Below are 22,239 nucleotides of genomic sequence, written 5' to 3'. Positions count from 1 at the left end.
TTATTCAGACACTATTTTAAACACTTTATGTTTATTCATTTACTTACTTATTTATATTTTGGGTACTGGGCATTTAACCCAGGGGTACTTTACCACTAAGTCATATCCTCAGCCCTTTTTATTTTTTATTTTGAGACAGGGTCTCATTAAGTTGCTGATTCTGGCCTGGAATTTGAGATCCTTCTGCCTCAGCCTCCTAAATCACTGCCATTATAGGCATGCACCACCATGCCTAACAGCTCATTTACTTTAGATAATTTAAGGATGAGGAAACTGAAGCACAGAGGGGTTAAATATAAAGCTAGTAAGCAGCATTCCCAGAATTTTATTTTATTTTTTCCACGTTACTTGGGATTGAACCCTGGGGCACTCTACCACTGAGCTATATCACCAGTCCTTTTTATTTTTTATTTTGAGACAGGCTCTTGCTAAATTGCTGAGGCTGGCATTCAATTTGCGATCCTCCTGCCTCAGTCTCCCAAGTTTCTGGGATCATAGTCCTGTGCTACCGTGTCCCCAGTGCATAGCCAGGATTTAAATATAGTTGAAGTGCTAGGAATATAGCTCAGTGTAGTAGAGCCCTTGCCTAGCATAGGTGAGGCCCTGGATTTAATCCCTGGCACTACAAAAATATATATATATATATAAACAAAATGGAAAGTCCCAACAAAAGACAAAGAACCACAGGTGGTCTATCTCTAAAGCCTGATTTATTTTTTTTTTGTTGGGGGGTACTCAGGGGCATTCAACCACTGAGCCACATTCTCAACCCTATTTTGTATTTTATTTAGAGACAGGGTCTCACTGAGTTGCTTAGTACCTCGCTTTTGCTGAGCCTGGCTTTGAACTTATGATCTTCCTACCTCATCCTCCTGAGCTGCTGGGATTACAGGCATGTGCCACAGCACCTGGCAAGACTGAATTCTTAAGTAGATGCTAGATATCTACTTCAGAATGTAGTGAAGGGAAGGGATGAGAGGCAAGTCAGTGATGGCTGCCAGGTTTCTGGCTTAAGTGTCTGGTGAAGTTATGGTACCATTTGTTGAAGTAGGGAAAAAGAGAGGGAGAGGGAGGGAGGGAAGGTTTAGGGGCTGACAGGAGGAGAAATGTAGTTTTCATGTTGAATTTTAAGTATATAAATGGGCTATCAAGTAGAAATACTCATTAGAAATTTGGAGGAAGATTATGAAACTCAGCTGAAATACTTGGTGTTGAGTTCTAAGTGTATACAGGACACATGGACCTGAGAGTGAGATCAGTGAGGGAAAGTGAGGAACTAGTGTCCAGGCAGTATTTATAGACTAGACAAGAGAAAAGGTTCACTAGGAAACAGAAGGAACAGATAGAGACAAATATGACTATATTATATCCCTGTTCACAATCCTCCTATGATTCCCTAGTTTTTTACTCAGGAAAAGCCAAAGTCCTTAGCAGTGTCCTACAAAACTCTACTATATGACCTTATTTCTTTCCTGAACTGTTACTATCTTCCTCACTCTCTATTCCAGAACAACATTTCTCCTTTCTGTTGTTTGAATATTCTAGGCATGCTATTCTAATTGGGGTATTCTTCCCACATATCCATATGGTCTGCTCTCTTATTGTCTTGAGGTCTTTATTCAAAACTCATTTTGTTAGTCATTCCCTGATTTCCCTAACCTATTATTTCACCCCACAATCATTTTTTTCCTCACCCCCATTGTGTGTGTGTGTTTGTGTGTGAACTTGTATATACAGGTTGGACATCCCTAATCTGATATCTGAAATGCTCTGAAATTCAGATTTTCATGTTACAGGTACTCAACTAGTAAAGAATATACACATATACATGGGCAACCCATGGGTACCCTGGTGCCTATTCCTTAGCTAATGTTTAATGAGATAACATTTAATGAATATCTGCCAGGCCATGGTTTAGGGGCTGGTAAGACAAAGATACAAAACAAGGCAGTGTGTGTGTGTGTATGCAAATGTTCCAAAATCTGAAAAACTTGAAAAAATCTGAAGCACTTCTTATCCCAAGCATACTCAACTGATGTACACACATATATTCTCTTTCCTGCTTTAATTTTTCTATTTGGCTCTTCTCACTATCTAATTACAATATACATCACTGATTGATTGTATTGGTTTATCTTGTTTCTTGTTTGCATTCCCTGCAAGAATGTCAGCTCTATGAGGGCAGGGATTTTTATATGCCTTGTTTTGTATCTTTGTCTTACCAGCCCCTAAACCATGGCCTGGCAGATATTCATTAAATATTATCTCATTAAACATTAGCTAAAGGAATAGGCATCAGCATGCCCATGGGGTGTTATGAAAGTCAGGGGTAGAAATCTTATCAATGGAGAGAGTGCAGGGCTGGCAGTATGGAAATGGTGCCAAGAAGTCAAGTGAGATAAAGGAGATAAGTGCTTAATGCATATATTAATGAAGAGATTAGGGTCATTGGTGAGATCTGTTTTAAAGAAGCTGGGAACTACAGTCACCCTATATAGCAGGCAATGAGAAAGTAAATATTGCAACCCTAAAAATAATTTTCATCATTTTGAATCTGGTAGAACACCTCTGGTTATTACTGAGCAACTATGAGTGATAGAGAAACTTTCTACTATATATACTACTGTGCCTTTTGAAGATTTACCATGTACAACTATAACCTATTCAAAAAAAGGGTAATTATGAAATATATAGGTTTGGATGTGAAGAGTTAGAGAGGATCAGATAGCAGTGAGGAAAGGAAAGTGCATAGATGGGTCTTATCTTTTTTGTTTGCAAAGATCAATGGGTTTGTTTAAATGTTATTTTGAAAGAGGTAAAGAGGAAGAGGTTGCAGATACTGCAGAAAGAAGGAATAATTGATTGAAAATGTAAGAAAAGATGTAACCTGGATTTAAGCACTGGCTTTAGAAGGAAAGAAAGGGGTACTTTCATTGTAGGAGGAGGAAAAGATGGATTTATAAGGAGGTAGATTTGGTGGTGGGGAGATTAGATAGTTTCTATCTGATTACTTCATTTTCTCTAAGAAGTAGGAAGCAAGGTTATTTGCTGAGAAAGAAGAGGGAAGTAGTAGATCAGAGATTTGAAATCCACTGTGGATCATGGGGAAGAGCTGAGTAGGGAATTTTTGGAGGATTATTTTGGACAGTGTAAATTTATTGTGCCCCCAATACAATGTGTGATTTCTCTCTAGCCACATCCAGTGGTACAATTTTATGTAGTTGGATTGAGCCATGGTTGGAGTTTACATGGGGTGGAAGACAGTGGGGCAAGTGAGGATATCTGTAAGAGAATGCTGGAGGGAGGAATTTTCTTTCTTTTTTCCCCCAAAACTTGGGATCAAACCCAGGGCCTTGATCATGCTAGGCAAGCACTGAGCTCCATCCCCAGTGTCCCCACTCCATTTTGGTATTGGAAATTGAACCTGGGATGCTTTATTACTGAGCCACATCCCTGGTTCTTTTTTATTTTCTATTTTGAGACATCATCTTTCTAAGTTTCTGAGGATCTTGCTAAGTTGTTGAGTCTGTCCTCGAACTTGTGATCCTCTTGCCTCAGTCTCCTTAGTGTCACAGTATCTGCTCACAGCTTTTAAATTTTATTTTGAAAATAGAGTCTTATACTAAGTTGCCCAGACTGGCCTTGAATTTGATACTCCTGCCCTAGCCTCCTGATTAGGTTATGGTTGCAGGTGATCCCCACCATACCCAGCTATGGAGTCTAAGCTAGATAGGAAAATAGAACAAAGTTGAGAAGAGGTGAATAGGTGAAAAGTAGAAGGATCAAGATATTCTAAGGACAAAGCAAGGTGTAGTGAGTGAGTGCTGGAAGTATATACTTGTGGTCAGAGAGAGTGATGTATAAATGTCATATTCCAGAGATGAAGCAATTGCTCTTTGTTGACAATATCTGGGGGATGGCCATGAAAGTTGGTAGCTGAAATAGGAGTGGAGGTAATAGTGTTGGAAGATGAGAAGATCAAAGAACTAAGAGCCCAGGATGTTGGGCCTCCATGTTGATGCTGATACCACATAGTATATTGGCAGGACTTAGGGTAAAATGAATCTGTGAGTAGGTTCTTCAGTGATAAAAGGGGGGTTTATTGGGGAAATGGGTACTGGCAGTGATGAAAAAGAATAGAAAGTAGTACAGCTACATAGTATGAAACTGAGAGGAATGGGAGATCTTACACAAAGGTAGAGGAGAGATGATCTTATCTCACTGGAGGGTGAGGGTGATATCTGCTCACAGTGCTGCCCTGAGTTATGAGAGGATCTTGGGGAACTTAGAGCTTCTGTTTGCAAGGCAAGAGCTTCCACTTGCAAGGTGTACAATGCTTCTTAGACTTTCTGTGGCAAAGGATCCAGGGTATTTTTTTCTTTATTTCTGGTCTATAATAGACCAATCCTTTTCCAAAATAAATTTTTTACTTAGCTAATATTTTTGTTCATACTATTTTTCTATCACTTATTGATTACTTACTGTGTGCCAGATTGTGCTATATACTTTCGTGATTGAGTCTTTAAAGAAAACCCCTCAAAGTTTATATTGATAGCCACAATTTATTGATAAGCTATAGGTTTACAGACACAGGATTATTATTTGGGAATATTGTGGTGTGTTGGGATCTTGATCCCAGACAGTATATGAGCATGGTCTAATTTCATTGTAGAGATAGAAAATACAAATAAAAAGCAAGAAATAATCACTCATAAACATTACTAACTGTAAATTATTTTTAGTGCTTTTCATTTAATAAAGGATCTCAATAGTTTAAAATTTGGATTATATGTTGATTGTTGATTGTATGTTGATTTTGTGGCACTGGGGATTGAACTGAGGGACTCACACATTCTAGGCAAGTGCTCTACCACTGTTTTATATGCCCAGCCCTCTGCTATATGTTGAAAAAGTATTTTGGATATATTGAGTATATAATTAAATAAAATACTATTAAAATTAATTTCCTTGTTTCTTTTTACCTTTTAAATGTGGCTATTTAGAACACGTAAAATTACATATTTGGTTCATATTATATTTCTGTGGATAGAATCTCTTCTAGCTTTGACTATTTTAAGTCTTAATGAAGCTTTACTGTGTGTAGCTTTGTCATAATTATTTTAGATCAGAAGAAATTTTGCATTGATGAAAATGTTTCATAATCTGTTCAGTATGGTAGCAACTAACTACATGTGGCCACTGAACACTTGAAATGTAGCTAGTGTGATAGAGGAACTGCATTTTATTTTTTTAATTTATTATTTTTTTGTTTTTGTGGTGCTGGGGATTGAACTCAGGGCTTTGTGCATGTGGGGCAAGCACTCTACCAATCCCCAGCCCTTGTATTTTGTTTTATTTTAAAATTTTTGTTGTTGTTGTAGATGGACAGTATGCCTTTATTTTATTTGTTTCATTTTTATGTGGTGCTAATGATCGAACCCAGTGACTCACACATGCTAGGTGCCCTGCCACTGAGCTACAGCCCAGCCCAAGGAACTGCATTTTAAATTTACTTAATTTTAGTTAAATGTAAATAGTCATATGTACTAATAGCTACCATGCTGACAAGCTACTGTACTGAACAACACTGTTCTATACCTTATAAAAATAAGATTTTTATAAACCTTGGCCGTTTTTTTCTTTTCCAGTTGTGTTGGAGTTGAAGAGGAGAAGGCTGCTGACATTGACCTGTACCACTGCCCCAACTGTGAGGTCTTACATGGTCCCTCCATTAGTAAGTAGATCTTAGAGTTTCCATCAGAAGTTGGTCTAAAGGAGGGAGAGAACAAAGGAAGCTTGGGAGGGTGATTGCCTTTGTCTGAGTGCTTCAGATTCATCATCTTTAGGAAATAGCAGAAACCTGTGCAGGTCAGCAGCTACTGCAACAAGAGGACGGAAATGTATAGCTTTACCTGCCTTCCTTCCCAGGGATTGCCCAGAGAAAGCACCCATCTTCACTAGGAACTTTCCTGAGTCTGAGAGCCTCATTGACTCCTGATACTTTTTGGGATTGATAGACAGGAAGAGAGGAAGAATCTGTTGAGGCCTTTGTTCTTGGAATCATAGATCACGGCCACTCTGACTCATGATCTCGTGTCTTTTTCTGGCTTAGTGAAAAAACGCCGTGGATCTTCAAAAGGGCATGATACACACAAGGGGAAGCCAGTGAAGACTGGGAGTCCTATGTTCATTCGAGAACTCCGCAGTAGGACTTTTGACAGGTGAGGACCATAGGGCTCTGGGAGGCTGGAACCCATCTCTTCTCAACTTTTCCAATGTCTGTGCTATTAGGTGTCACCCCATTCATGGACATTTTCTGGGCTCCTTAAGTTCCCTCTGGGGAGGAAATTTCTGTTTTGGTCAGTTTCTGAGAAATAATAGCTAAAGTTTAATTTGATGTGCACAATATATTATAGTCCACTTGTAAAATTTGTCCTAGCATGTGCAATACCCTAAGTTCAGTCCCCACCACTGCAAATAAACATACAAGAATGTGCAGTAATTGGAAGGTAGTATTCCCAGAAGTCAGAAGATGATATTTATATGCCCCCACAAAGTGTTAGAACCGGCTGGAAGGAATCTTAAAAATAAGTAAATTTAATTCTCTCATTGTAGAGAAGGAAAAACTTTGTTTTTGGTACTAGGGATTAATTGCTGCTTATAATGAACTCTTATCAGATTCCTAACCATGACCATTCTAAGTCTTTTTTCATCCACAGACCTTTATTATTGTTGTTGTTGTTAATGTTATGAGGATTGAACCCAGTGGTTATACCGCTGAGCTATATCCCAGCCCCCTTTTTTAATTATGAGACAGCGTTTTGCTAAGTTGCTTAGGGCATTGCTAAGTTGTTGAGGCTGGTCTTGAACTTCAAAACTTACTGCCTTAGCCTATTGAGTTGCTGGGACTACAGGTATGCACTACCATACTGGACAGAGAAGAGGAAACATTTTAAAAATAAAAATTTTTGAGTTGTCATCTATTTCTTTTTCAATCAAAAAGAAGTTTCTTTTTCCTTTTTTTATTGAGCTGCTTTATTAAAAATAGATTAAATAATTTATGAATTGAGCAAAGATAATGAGTTAAAAGTTAATGAATGAAGAACTCTTTTATTTGTTTTTTTGGAGGGGGCATTTTCAGGTTTTCTGTGATTGAAGTGTTATTTAGGATTAAGTATTATTTTTTTTTTCATCTTAATATTTTTTATTTTTTTTAAAGGCCTGTGAGTCTCTTCTCCACCCCAGACCTCTTAGGTCCTTTCTAAGTCATTTAATATCTTGTGAATTATTTAAAAAATAACCTTGCATATATGTTTCTTTTTCTTTTCTTCTTTGTATAAACCAGTGGCACTTAATCACTCAGCCACATTCCTGGTTCTTTTTAGTTTTTATTTTGAAAGGGGTCTTGCTGAGGGCCTTGCTGAGTTGCTGAGCCTGGCTTTGAACTTGTGATCCTCCTGCCTCAGCCTCCACGCTGCTGGGATTGCAGACATGTGCTAATGTGCTCAGCTCTTTTCATTTTTGGACACAAATGGAAACCATATATTCATCTTCCTTTTTTTAACTTAAACTATATATCTTGGAGATAAATCCATAACGGCAAATACTGATGTTCTTCATTCTTTTTAAGGCTATTTAGTATTACATTATTTGGATACAACATTTATTTAACTAGTTCTCTATTGATGAACATTTAAGTTGTGCAGATATTTTGGTATTAGAAAAATACTTCTGTGAATATCTATGTACTTAAAATTTTTGCATATGTGAACATATATGTAGATTTACTGTCTTTCAGTGAAATTGTTAGGTCAAAGAGGATGGGCTTTAAAATTTTAAATGTTGCCATTTTTTTCATTGTGTTTGCACCATTTCATACTCCCACAGACAATGTGTTAAGGGTGCTGATTTCCCTATATCCTACCCAACATTATTTATTATCAAACTATTTTTGCCCTTCTGATAAGATACAATGAAATATTTTTGTTTCTACTTGTATTACTTTAATTATGAAGGAGGTAAATGGATTTTTGTACATTTATATGTCTTTATTTCTTTTTTAAATATTTATTTTTTAGTTGTAGTTGGACACAATACCTTTATTTTATTTATTTATTTTTATGTGGTTCTGAGGATTGAACCCAGGGCCTCACATGTGTTTTTGAGCTCTCTACCGCTGAGCCACAATCCCAGCCCTCATCTTTATTTCTTTGTCTGGTAACCATCTGCTTATATTGATAATTTTTCAATTGTTTTACTGTTTCTTAGTAATTTATAACAGCTTTCCTTGAAGAATTTTTTATTTAGTTAAATTTGTTTATTACTAATTTTAGTGACTACTGGGTCTTGGCGCTCTCATGGTTTTTCCACTATCCTTATGGTTTTAGTTTTTGCAATTTAATCTTTGGGCCACTTAGAGTTAGATAGATATTAAGCTCTTAATATGTTTGTCCTAACACAACTTGTCAAATAGTCTATTATCTTTTTTTTTTTTTTTTTTTGTGGTGCTGGGGATTGAACCCAGGGTCTTGTGCCCACTAAGCACATGCTCTGTACTGAGGTACATCCCCAGCTAGTCTATTATCCTTTTTTGTTAGTACCAGGGATTGAACTCCGGGGCACTCAACCACTGAGCCACATCCCTAGCCTTATTATGTATTTTATTTAGAGACAGGGTGTCACTGAGTTGCTTAGCACCTCGCTTTTGCTGAGTTTGGCTTTGAACTTGATTCTCCTCTCCTAGCCTACCAAGCTTTTGGGATAAGTGTGCATCAGCATGCCAGGCTTAAGTCTTTTATCTTTTTACCAGCATGTTCTTTTTAAAACTCCTGTTGGGCTGGGATTGTGGCTCAGTCGTTGAGCACTTGTTTAGCACACTTGAGGCCCTGGGTTCAATCATCAGCACCACATAAAAGTAAATAAATAAAATAAAGGTATAAAAATATTTTTAAAAAATAAAAAAAGAAAAACTCGGGGCTGGGGATGTGGCTCAAGCGGCAGCGAGCTCGCCTGGCATGGGTGCGAGCCGGGTTCGATCCTCAGCACCACATACAACAAAGATGTTGTGTCTGCTGAAAACTAAAATGTAAATAAAATATTAAAAAAAGAAAAAAAAAGAAAAACTCTTGTTCCTTGCTAATTAAGAATGTTGAGAAAATACTCTCATTGGCTAATGTTTTAAATGGAATGCTGTTGCTCTGGGTTAAAACAAATCAGCTAATCTTATTAGACGTGTCTTTTCTTCCTAGGCAGGCTGTTCCTGATTTCTTCTTTTGTCATCCAGAGAAAAGCACCCTATTGACTGGATATTCCTGAACTTTGCCAATGACCTTATCTTTAGCCTTGGACAGGTTGTTTCTTCCCTGGCACATGAGGTTTATGCCATTAGTCACCAGTTCATATGAGGCTCCCTGGGGATGACCCCAGTCTTTGAGTAATAGCTTCCCATGAGGCCTTTAGTGAGCCCAGCCTCAGACTCAAGATTTCTTTCCTGTGGCCCACAGCTCAGATGAAGTAATTCTGAAGCCCACTGGAAATCAGTTGACTGTGGAATTCCTGGAAGAGAATAGCTTCAGTGTACCCATCCTGGTCTTGAAGAAGGATGGGTTGGGAATGACACTGCCCTCGCCATCATTCACTGTGAGGGATGTGGAACACTATGTTGGTAAGACACTGCAGATCCTCTTAACTGACATATTCCACTCTTACCAAGATCTATGTCCCTTTCCCTCCAATCCACCTTTTGCATTTACTTTCTAGTCATCTTGGGCATCTGAATAGCTTGCCTGGAGTCATTCTTGGATAAAGCTAGAGCCAAAAATCTTAAGTTTCCTCTTAATAGACCACAAAAATTAGGTTGAGCCCCATTTTTGCCTGTGGAATTTTAGGGATCATGGCTTTATTGTCCTCGGTTGAGATAAGTGTCTTTGACTCTTACTCTCATATGCCAGTTGTTACTCTGGACATGATTTTGGGGGGATAGAAGAAGAGAATGAGGAAATAGGGCCAAGGAAGGTAGGATGTACTCTGTGTGGAACTCTGTGTCAGGTAGTTTCATAGTCCTAACAAACCTGGACCCACCACATAGGTCTACAGTAAGTGTAAGTGATGTATTCCTACCTTACCTCCTTAATGCACATACACACACATGCATACATATATACATCATTCAAGGACAGAAGTTTTGAGTAAAAGGCCATATGCTTGTGATAAACCAGTGAGTCTTCCCCTTTCCTTGATTTCACTTGGTACAGAACCAATCTCTTTACTCTAGGTTCTGACAAGGAGATTGATGTGATTGATGTGGCCCGTCAGGCTGACTGCAAGATGAAGCTTGGTGATTTTGTGAAATATTATTACAGCGGGAAGAGGGAGAAAGTCCTCAATGTCATTAGTTTGGAATTCTCTGATACCAGGTAGGAGGGCAAGTGTAACAAAAAAAACAAACAAACAAACAAAAAAAAACTCTGACAAAGTGTCTATAACTGCTGGTATGCTGAGTATATATTTGTGTTCCTTTCCCTTTTTCCTGGTAGTTTTAGCCTTTGGGATGAGATTTGTGTTATACTTTCAAGGGTAGCCACTCCCATTATAATGAGCAAGTCATATTTCTTCTCCAGAGTTTCTAACATTAGAAAAATTATATAGTTTCTTTTAATTTTTGTCTCCTTCAAGGCCTAGGACAGCATTCCAAATTTTTACAGTATTTAGCTTGTGTCCTGGTCATTGTCTAACTACTGCTGGGATAAGTCTTCTGTCCCTGGAAATAGATTGACTAAAATTACCCCCATGTAGTTTCTCTAATGATAAAATGAAAACAAAGCTGTATTATAGACTTTAGATGATTCCATTTGGACTCATGTACTCAATAGATACATATAGTCTTCGCTGTATACAGACTGGAAAATACAAAGAAATTATAACATGTCATTTTACCCTTAGGGATGCTTACTGTCTAGTTATTTATGTTTTTTACTTTTAATTTTGAAATACTTGGAGATTCACAGGAAGTTACAACAAACTGTGTAGGAAGGTCCTGTTTCCCACAATGGTAACATCTTACATAATTGTAGTACAATATTAAAACCCTTGCTGTTATTTTTAAGATTCAAAATTAAACAGGTATTTAAGACCTGTTTGTTTTTTTTAAATCTTGCTTTATCATGAAAGACTATCTGAGATAGCTTACAGAGATGCAGAGAGGGGGAAAAGAGAATATTAGAATATTAGAACAAAGGAAAATAAAGGTGGAAAAATAGGGAGCATATGATAGTACTCTGCACATGCCATGCAATGTATGAATGTCTGGATAGTCAGGGTGGACTGAGTTTTCACTGAATTTTTTAAAGGTTGGAACAAAGAGGAGAGTGCAGCATTATAAGATCTGTGGTTTTATAAGGGATAAAATCAAGCAGATGTTTCAGAGTAACACTTGTTTACCCAGAACTGATCCCTGAGAGGTTTAACTAATGACTTCTCATAAAGAAGATACTATGAGGGGCTGGGGTTGTGGCTCAGTAGCGGAGCACTTGCCTCACACCTGTGAGGCACTGGGTTCAATCCTCTGCACCACATAAAACCAAACAAATGAGGGTATCGTGTCCATTTACAACTAAAAATTTATATATATAAAAGATACTATTAGGTGGAGATGATACAATAACTTATAAACTAATTGCCAAGTGTGGATAGTATGAGCATTTAGTGGAAGAAACAACTACCTTCTCCTGGGAAAGGCTGTGGTGTTGGGGTTTGGATTTTGGGAACTGTGTGAAATAAAGATGCTGATCCAACTTATACATAGAGAGAACTTGTTCTGTCTTATCTGTCAATGAGATACTGGGATTTTATTCAGGTATCATCCTTCAGTTCCCAATCAGAACTAACATTTGCTTTCTACTCCTTCCTTGGTAGGCTTTCCAACCTTGTGGAGACACCTAAGATTGTTCGCAAGCTGTCATGGGTTGAGAACTTGTGGCCTGAGGAGTGTGTCTTTGAGAGACCCAATGTGCAGAAGTACTGCCTCATGAGTGTGCGGGATAGTTATACAGATTTTCACATTGACTTTGGTGGCACCTCAGTCTGGTATCATGTGCTCAAGGTAGGAATGGATATGACTTCTGGAGGCAGCCAGGCCTTGAGCATCCCTGCTTGTGTCAAATGACAGCACAAAATATGCTGCTTGGGTCTACTTACCTCCTAGATCCTGTTTGGGTGATATTTCTATATAATTATTCTGTCAGGATTTTCTCCTTGGTGGATGTTCCATATAATAAAATGATGATGGTCTGTTTCTATAGTTTTAATGCTCAATCAAAATTTTTTTTGAATAACAGCAGATGCCTAAGTTTTTCCCCCACTGTTACCTCCTTAAGTGAACCAATTTGTACTCCAACCAACATGTATAAAAATGTCCATATTTACTTTAGAAATTCTGGTATCATGAGAAACTTCTGCTCCCCTCACATTTATTAAGGTATAATTCATATACATTAAAATTCATCTATTTTAAGTGTACAGTTAAATGAGTTTTGAAAATTGTATACAGTCATTTATCTGCCACCATAATTATAATAGACTACATATGAGAAGTCTTTTAAAGTCACAATTTCTATAGTTTTCCTTTCACTCGTTATTATAATTAGTAATTAGCATATTGTCAGTGATTATAAAGGATTTTTGCTGTCTGGAAAACAAATTTCCTAACTAAGTTTGATTGTTTTTCACCATTGTTCATACTATTTAATTTTCTTAATAGAAATGCCAAGGAAAGTGTGCAGGCTATTTGGATGATGGTTGATGTCCAAATGATTATACCTTTTCAACTAGTTGTTTCCATTGGTTTATCATGAAAAGATTGGAGCCAGGTGCTGTGGTGCACACTTGTAATCTCTAAGATACTGAGCAGGCTGAGGCTGAGGCAGGATGTTTTAGTCAGATTTTTTGTTGCTGTGACCAAAGTCCTTTAAAAGGTGAATAGTTTATTTTGGGGCTCACAGTGTCAGAGGTCTCAGTCTGTAGATGGCCTACTCCATTCCTCTGGGCCAGAGGTGAACCCCAGGACATATGGTGGAAGAGTGGTAAAGGAAAACAACTGGGAACATGATACCAGGAAGCAAAGAGAGAGCTCTGCTGAACAAGGACAAAATATAAACCCCAAAGGCATACCCCCAGGGGCTCACCTCCTCCAGCCACACCTTACCTCCCTTGGGATACTACATTAATCCCCTGAGAGGGGGATTAATGCACTGATCAGTTTAAACTTTTTAAACACAATCATTTCCTCTCTGAACTTGTTTGCATTGGCTCATACATGAGCTTTTGGGGGGACAACTGACATCTAAGCCATAACACAGGAACATGGCAAATTTGAGGCCAGCTTGTGCAATTTAGCAAAATCCCACCTCAAAATTTTTTTTAAAAAATGTGTTGGGGATTTAACACAGTGATAAAATTTGACCAGCATGTGCAGGTTACTGGTTCCTAGTACCACCAAAAAAAAGAAAAGAAAAAAACTGGAGCCTGCAGCATGTAAATAAAAAATGCTGCTGATGCAAATGCTAGATTTAACTCTTATTTTGTTTTTATTATTATTTTGTCACTGGGGATTGAACACAGGAATACTTCACCACTTTATATTCTCAGTCCTTTTTGCTTTTTATTTTGAGGCAGGGTCTCACTAAGTTGCTCAGGCTAGCCTTGACTTATGATCCTCCTGTCTTAGCCTCCCAAGTTGCTGGGATTAGCTTAAGTCTTTATTTTTAAATAATTTTATTTTCATAGAAAAGTTAAAAAAAACAAAGGGAAGATTTCCTGTGTATTCTCCACCCAAATTCCCCAAATGTTACCATTTCATTATATTTTTCTCTTTAAATCAAGCATAATAAAATGTATGTATGTGTGTATATATGTATACACATACACTTTCTGAGAACTTGAGAGTAGTTTCAGACATAGTGTCCTTTATCTCTAATAATTCAGTATGTAGTTCTTAAAAGCAAAGGTATTCTCTTATATAATCACAGTATAGTTATCAAATGAGGAAATTAACATTGATATAATACTATTAGCTAATCCACAGGGCTGTCAAATTTCTCCAGTTGTACAGTAGATATTTTTAGTTTTGCTTTCCTATGTTGAAATTTATTATTGTGAAATACTTGTTAAACAATAAAGCTATGGGAATATCTTTATGATGGTGGGTTTTTGTTTATTTTTTGCTAAATTATCTATCTGGTGATTATCCAGGCAAAACACAATTAGGAAATAAAATGTTCTTCCAACAGATAATCACCTAACATATAATCTTCCAGAAGTCCTTGGGCGATTACTGAACTTTTAAACTTTTATTAGCTTTGATTGCAGATGTGAGAAGGAACACTCTGTAAATGGCATTTGAAGGCAAATTCAATTTTCTTCTCATCAGTAATATGGCCTTATAGTCTCCTAGGGTAGTAGTATTGATCTACTCATCTACAGAGGCCATTTTTCATTTGGCATCGTATCTAAAATGGGAGCACTTGGTGTACATTTGTCCTAACTTGAGCAGTTTTGTTCAAAATGTCCCTTTCAGATTGTTTCTGTCAAATTTGTAGAAACTAAAAGTGCACAAAGGACTTTTGAAGTTTTCCAAATTCATATAAAAATGATGGTTGATGGATCTGGGAAAGAACCCTGACATCTTGCCATAGTCATGGAGTATGGGAGAGAGAATAGGTTTTTGGAACACCTCCAAAGGACTTTTCTGGCAACTCAGGGGGTATTTTTGGCCCTTCAACTTCTTTTTGTTTCAGGGTGAGAAGATTTTCTACCTGATCCGCCCAACAAATGCTAATCTGACTCTCTTTGAGTGCTGGAGCAGCTCCTCTAATCAGAACGAGATGTTCTTTGGGGACCAGGTGGACAAGTGCTACAAGTGTTCCGTGAAGCAAGGACAGACACTTTTCATTCCTACAGGTCTTTCCTGGGCTCCTATGGGGGAGGTTTGGGGAAGTTGTAAAGAACAGAGCTGTGGCACCATAGTCAGTTTCTTCCCATAATGTATTATCCTGATTATGTGGTATATCTCTCTCATACCAGCTGAAGGCTGAGAACTAGACCTCAGGAAAATTCATGTGGTGGCCAGTAAGCAGCATGGTTGCTTGGGGGAGGTTGCAGATAGAGGGGTTAGGATGGGTGTCCAGGAGGAGGCTGGTGGACTTCTTTGCATTGGGTTAATGTCAGTTTGCTAGACAGAGAACAGGCTTCTCTCTGCTCCCAGTATAGGAATAGTGACTGGAAAGCTTATAGTCTAGTCAATAAATTAGAATAACCTGTGCTGAGGGTGGAACATTTTTCCTTAAACAATATATATCTGGCTTTTACTTATAGAATTCTTAAATCAGAGATGGGATCTGAGTTTGTGTTTTTTTGAAATAATTTCCCAGTTGTCTCAATTAGGGGAGAATTGACATCTTCACTTGATTAAGTCTTTCATGAACACAAACATCTCTTCATTTATTTAGATATCTCATGTCTTATATAATCACAATTATTGTGAAAATTTTTTGAAGTTCGTCTTTGGTAAAACTCTCTAGTGAAATCACACGGACCTGAAGATTTCTTTTTTGGGGAACTCTTTAGTATTCAATTTCTTTAATATTTATAAGGCCATTGAAATTGTCTATTTCATGTTAGATGAGTTGCGGTAATCTATGCTTTTCAAGGAATTGGCCTATTCTATATTTTTAATTTTTTTTTGCAGCACTGAGGATAGAATATCTCAAGTACATAATCTACCACTGAACTATGCCTCCAACCTTTTTTTTTTAAAGAGAGAGTGAGAGAGGAGAGAGAGAGAGAGAAAGAGAATTTTAATATTTATTTTTTAGTTATCGGCGGATACAACATCTTTGTTTTGTATGTGGTGCTGAGGATCGAACCCGGGCCGCACGCATGCCAGGCGAGCACACTACCGCTTGAGCCACATCCCCAGCCCCCCTCCAACCTTATTGTATCTGAATTGTCAAATTTATGTGCATAGGCCAGGTATGGTGCTATGTGCCAGGTACTCGGAAGGCTAACGCTGGAGTATTGCTGCTCATGAATTTTTTTAAAATATATTTTTTAGTTGGAGATGGACACAATACCTTTAATTTATTTATTTGTTTTTATGTGGTTCTGAGGATCGAACCCAGTGCCTCACACATTCTAGGCAAGTTCTCTACCACTGAGCTACAACTCCAGTCTTGAGCTCTCATGAGTTTGAGACCAGCATGTGTAACATAGTGAGACTACACCTCAAAAAATTTTCCTTAAAATTTATGTGTATATAGTTGTTCGTAGTATTACCTTTTTGATGTCTTCCAGATCTATCCTCTGTTTCCTTCCTGATATTATTTGTGCCTTCTCTTTTATTTGCATTAATCTTGTTAGAGTTGGTCTATTTCATTGATCTTTTTAAGAACCACCATTTGTTTCATTTATCTTTTCCAATTTTATTGATTTCTGCTTCTATCTTTATTTTTCCTTTCCTCTGCTTGCTTTGGATTTACTTTCCTCTCCTTTTTCTAGTCTTAATATGGGAGCTTAGATGATTGAAGACTTTCCTTCTTTTTTTTAAATATTTTTTACTTGTCAATGGGCCTTCATTTTTTCTTATTTACATGTGGTGCTAGGGATTGAATCCAGTGCCTCACACATGCTAGGCAAGCGCTCTAGCACTGAGCCACCACCCTAGCCCCTTTTCTGATGTAAGCATTTAGTGCTATAAATTTCCCTCTCAGTACTGATTTAGCTGTGTCACATATTTTGATATGTTGTATTTTCATTTTAATTTAGTTAAATTTGCTTTTGAAAAAAAAATTGAGATATAATTCACATAGCATAAAATTTACTACTCTAAAGGGTACAGTTCAGTTGCTGAGGCAGGCTTTGAACTTGCAATCCTCCTGCCTCAGTCTTCCTGAGCGTGCCACCATGCCTGGCAGCAGTCACTTAATATTCCTCCCTCCTCCCAGCCTTTGGCAACTACTTTTGTACTTCCTTTGTGTATGAATTTTCTCCCTTGACTATTTCACATAAATGGAATCATGTAATATGTTATCTTTTGTCTCTAGTCTCTTTCACTAAGCATGTTTTCAAAGTTCATCCATGTTATAGTATGGGTTTATAGTTTATGGGTTTATAGTTATGTTTATGGGTTCATGTTATAGTTCTTTGTTCTTTTGAATAGCTAAGTAATATTCTACAGTGTGGGTTTTGCCATATTTTGTTTATCCATTCATCAGTTGATAGTTGAATTTTTGTATGATGCTGAGGATCGAACTCAGAGTGCTCTACTGCTGAGCTGTATTCCCAGCTCCACCATTTTTTTGATTTATGAATAATGTTGCTATGAATATTCATGTATAAGTTATTGTGACAGCATAACAGGTTGAGAATTTCTATTCTGAATATATGAATTCTAAAACGATCTATAATCTGAAACTTTTTAAAATGTGTGTGTGGTGCTGGAGATTGAACCTGGGGTTTTATGTATGGAAGGCAAGCACTATACCACTGAGCCACAACTCTAAAATCTGAAACTTTTTGAGCACCAGCATAATAAATGAAAACTTCACATCTGGCCTGGTCACATTCAAAACATAGCTAAAAATAAATAAAAATTCCTTTAGCATATGCACATAAGGTAAATATGAATCATAAATGAATTTCATGTTGACTTGCATCTCATCCCCAAGATGTTGAAACTTTTGGTCACAAGCATTTCAGATAAGGGATACTTAATCTGTATTTTCAGTGCTCCTGGTTATGTACATGGGAGGGGAATTGCAGGATGATACCGTCACTGTTTATCTTTTTGAGGAACTGCCATACTAGTACTGAAGCAGCTATATGTACTGTTTACATTCTTGGCAATAATGAATGAGAGTTCCAATTTTTTTATATCCTCCCTGACACTTGTCATTGTTGGTCTTTATGATTATAGCCAGCCTAGAAGGTATAAAGTATTATCTCATTGAGATTTTGATTTCTGTTTTCCTAATGACTATTGATGTTGAACATCTTTCCATGTGTTTGTTGGATGTTTGTATATCTTTTTTTTTTTTTTCCAAAATGTCTATTCAAATCCTTTGCCCGTTCTGTGATTTGGTTGTCTTTGTATTATTGAGCTGTAAGAATTCTTTATACATTTTGGATACTGGACCTTTATCAGTTACTTTATTTGAGAATATTTTCTTTCATTCTTGGAAATTGTCTTTTCACTTTCCTAGTAGTATCCTGGGAAGCAAAAAAGTCATGAATTTTGATGCCCAGTCAATCTATTTTTCTTTGCTTATGCTTTTGATGTCTATCTGCAGAACTGTTGAAGATTTATGCCTCTGTTTTTCTTCCGTATGTTTTATAGTTCTCTTGTTCTTATATTTAGATACTTTATTAATTTTGAGTTAATTTTTATATATGGTATGAGAAAAGCATTCAATTTCATTATTTTCCATGTAGAATACCCTGTTGTCTAAGACCATTTGAAAATTTTTTTCTTCCAATGAATTATCTTGACACCTCTATCAAAAATCAGTTGATACAGATATACGGATTTATTTCTGGACCTTGAATTCTGTTACATTGATTTGTATCCTTGCGACAGTAACACTGTTTCAATTATACATTTGTAGTAAGTTTTGAAATTGGGAATTTTTAATTCTCCAACTTTTTTTTCAAGATTGTTTTGACTCTTCTGGACCTCTCAAATTTTATTTGCTATAGTTATTTTTAGTGGTTGGTCTAGTTATTAACATTATATATTTATAGCTTATCACAGTCTACTAGTATTTGCATTTTGGCAGTTTAAGGGAAGGGTTTTGGTCTCATATTCTCTGAAGTAGTCTCAGGGAGTCCAAGAATGACCTGGACCACACCTAGAGAACTGTGAATGTAGAGGAGCCAGTTTGGAGGTTGTTGCAATATCCAAGATGAGAAACAATGAGGGATCTGAACCAAGGCATTAGTATGATGGAATAGAGGGAGAAGGGGAAATAAATATGGAAAAGATTTAAGAACAAAAATCACAAGGTTTCAGGAAGAAAAGGGCCACATGGAAATTGTGTTCTAAATGGGTGCATGCTTCACAACCAACCTGTAAAATAGATATTTAGCCAGGAAATTTCCGAATTTGAACCCAGGTCTGTATAGCACAAAAGTTATTTTTGTTTTTTTCTGGGTAGAGTTAAAAGGAGGCATTATGGCAAGGAGGTGATATCCTTAGAGATGAGAGAGTGGTGAAACAAGAGTAAGATTTTTTGTAGTGGGGAAGGAGGCAAGTAGAAGTTGTTTAACCTCATAGGTTGATTCAGTTCAGGATTATAGCGATGGCAGACTAGGCCAGGTTGGGTATTGAAATGATAGAAGAACTAAGAATGTTCTGAGTCACTCTTAGGCCAACTGTTCTTAAGGAGTTGAGATTAAACTGAGCAAGCAGTAGAGATGTCAGGAGGAAGAAATGTCTTCTGCCAGCTATGATTTTTGCCTTGTTAACTCTGCAGGTTGGATCCATGCTGTTCTTACCCCTGTGGACTGCCTTGCCTTTGGTGGGAATTTTTTACACAGCCTTAACATTGAAATGCAGCTCAAGTAAGTCCTGAAGTTGGTCATTCCTATCCACCAGAATTCTTGGGCTCTTCCATAAAGTGAGCAGCACCGCATAATAAGAGGCAGGACAATCAGAAAGAATGGATTCTGGTTCCTGATAATGTTCAGCTTGAGAAAATATCTTTTCCTCACTTAGTAGTTATGTGACTTTGGGTAAGTCATATAACTTTTGAGGCTAAAGTTTTCTACTGTATAATTCAAGGTTTTATGGATTTATTGTGCGAATCAGAGATAGATACATGGCATCCAGAATAATACCTGGTTCATAGCATGTGCTCAGTAAATGGATCCTTGTAATTGTTATGTCTCCTCTTTCCAGAGCCTATGAGATTGAGAAGAGGCTAAGCACAGCAGATCTTTTCAAGTTCCCCAACTTTGAGACCATCTGTTGGTATGTGGGAAAGCACATTCTGGATATATTTCGAGGTATGGAGCCCTTTGCCAGCTCTTCCTTTTGCCCTGCTCCCTAGAGAGAGAGAGAATATGAATAACTATCACCTAAGATTAGATACAGTGGTATTCTATCACCACAAAGACCTCACTATGTATATCAAAACATCATGTTGTACACCTTAAATGTAAACAAAAAAATGTAAAAAGCAATAAATTGCTACTTTAAAAATGTTTCTAATAATATCCCTTTAGACTATCACCCACTTTCTTCCCCTGCACTATCCATAATTTCTGAAAACTGATATTTTCCATCTCTACAATTTTATCATTTCAAGAATACTATATAAATGAAATCATACAGTGTATCTTTGGAGATTTTTTTTTTTTAATTCAGCATAAGGTATGGCAGAGCATGGATTTAAATATATTTTTTTAAATTTTTGGTACCAGGAATTGAGCTCAGAGGCACTCAACCACTGAACCACATATCCAGCCCTATTTTGTATTTTATTTAGAGACAGGGTTGCACTGAGTTGCTTAGCAACTCACTTTTGCTGAGGTAGACTTTGAACTCACAATCCTTCTGCCTCAGCCTTCTGCTCCACCACCACGCTCAGCTTAAATCTTTTGTTGTTGTTGTTGTTTACCAAATATAGCTGAAAAAATTGGATCACAGTGAAATTATCACTATTTCCTGCTAGTTAAGGTCAGAAGCACAGTTTGGATTTGTCAAGGAGTTTCCTGGATGTGTTTTCGAGTACTGACCATCCTGGCATCATGTTGATTCCTGGGTATCAGCCCAGATGGATGCCAACTTAACTGGTTTCCTCTTTCTTAGTTTGTTCTGAAATAGAATGAGTCCCTTGTTCCAGCCTGAGACTTATTATTTTTTTAAGGTGACTTGGCTAGGAGGAATCAGTATTTCAGAGTTACAAAGGACCTAAGAGCCCAATGAGTACAGTTTCCTACTCAGTACCTTAAAACCATATTCTACCACCTGGATAGACTCTGACTTAAGTGTTCAATCAGGAATACTGCCTACTTATTACCTATCCTGAAGAGCTTGTTTTTGTAGAAATCCTTTATAGAGCTTAAACCTGTTTTATTTTTTAAATATTTATTTATTTTAGTTGTACACAATACCCTTGTTTCTATTTATTTATTTTTATGTGGTGCTGAGGATCGAACCTAGGGCCTCACATGCGCTAGGCGAGCACTCTACCACTGAGCCATAACCCCAGCCCTTAAATCTGTTTTTTTTTTTTTTTTAATTAAAGCCTATCCTGAAGAAAGGTAAAACACAGATAATCCATCTTCTACACTGATGATTCTTTAAATCTGTAGTAATTATGGTCCTCCCAAGTGTTCTCATTTTGAGACCTAAGAGGCAGAGTAATGCAATGGTAGGATCACAGCCCCAGAAACAAATAGACATGGTTTAAGTCTTGGCTCTAGTATTTATCACATATATACATCCTTCATTGAGTTTCAGTTTCCTAAACTGTAAAAAGAAGATAATAATTCCTGGCTTGCAGGGTGGATATAAGGATTAAATAAGATAATAGATGTTAAGTGCCTAGCCTGTAAGTAAGTGGGTTCTCAGCAAGTGAATACTGTTAGAATAACTGAGATCTTGAGTTGAGCTCAGAACCCTGAGCATTTTTCTGGTTCCTGAACAAAGGTAACAGTTCTTCACTTCCCTGCATGAGTTTTGTTGATATTACATTCTTCTTTCCCCCTTTAGGTTTGCGAGAGAACAGGAGACACCCTGCCTCCTACCTGGTCCATGGTGGCAAAGCCCTGAACTTGGCTTTTAGAGCCTGGACAAGGAAAGAAGTAAATATTTCTATTTCTATACCTCCTCAGGAGTTCTGCACTCTGTAGGGACTGGCTTTGTATAGATAGATACTTTGGTGAGATAGAAAAAAGACAAGAGGCTTGTAGGCTCCTGGATATAGAATAGAATTCTGGACTAGGATTCCTTGAATTACTTTATTTATTTATGGTACTGTGAGTTGAACCCAAGGGTACTCTATTACTAAGCTATATCCCCAGCCAATTTTATTTATTTTTGAGATGGGGTCTTACTGTGTTGCCCAGGCTGACCTTAACTTTCAGTCCTCCTGTTTTGGTCTCTCACGTAACTGGGATTACAGGCATGTATCACCATACCAGGCTCCTTCTGGTCTTTTTTGTGTATTTTTAAAAAATAATTGC

At 37.3% G+C, this 22,239-nt stretch overlaps 1 protein-coding gene across 2 annotated transcripts in view; it reads left to right on the top strand.

Annotated features, from left to right (window-relative positions):
- Nucleotides 1-22,239, top strand: part of Phf8 (PHD finger protein 8) — an 83,276-nt gene that overhangs the window by 17,536 nt on the left and 43,501 nt on the right. For both annotated transcript variants that reach the window (XM_027950180.2, XM_071606836.1), the window contains exons 3-11: nucleotides 5,649-5,734; nucleotides 6,113-6,221; nucleotides 9,504-9,664; nucleotides 10,274-10,415; nucleotides 11,914-12,100; nucleotides 14,793-14,955; nucleotides 19,524-19,611; nucleotides 19,949-20,055; nucleotides 21,767-21,858. In XM_027950180.2, the coding sequence (XP_027805981.1) occupies nucleotides 5,649-5,734; nucleotides 6,113-6,221; nucleotides 9,504-9,664; nucleotides 10,274-10,415; nucleotides 11,914-12,100; nucleotides 14,793-14,955; nucleotides 19,524-19,611; nucleotides 19,949-20,055; nucleotides 21,767-21,858 (1,135 nt within the window). The remainder of the gene's footprint in view (nucleotides 1-5,648; nucleotides 5,735-6,112; nucleotides 6,222-9,503; nucleotides 9,665-10,273; nucleotides 10,416-11,913; nucleotides 12,101-14,792; nucleotides 14,956-19,523; nucleotides 19,612-19,948; nucleotides 20,056-21,766; nucleotides 21,859-22,239) is intronic.

This window comes from Marmota flaviventris, chromosome X, assembly GCF_047511675.1.
Source record: "Marmota flaviventris isolate mMarFla1 chromosome X, mMarFla1.hap1, whole genome shotgun sequence".
Classification (NCBI taxonomy): Eukaryota; Metazoa; Chordata; class Mammalia; order Rodentia; family Sciuridae; genus Marmota; species Marmota flaviventris.
The sequence above is the reverse complement of the archived record's forward strand: the minus strand, read 5'-3'. Positions and strand labels throughout refer to the sequence as shown.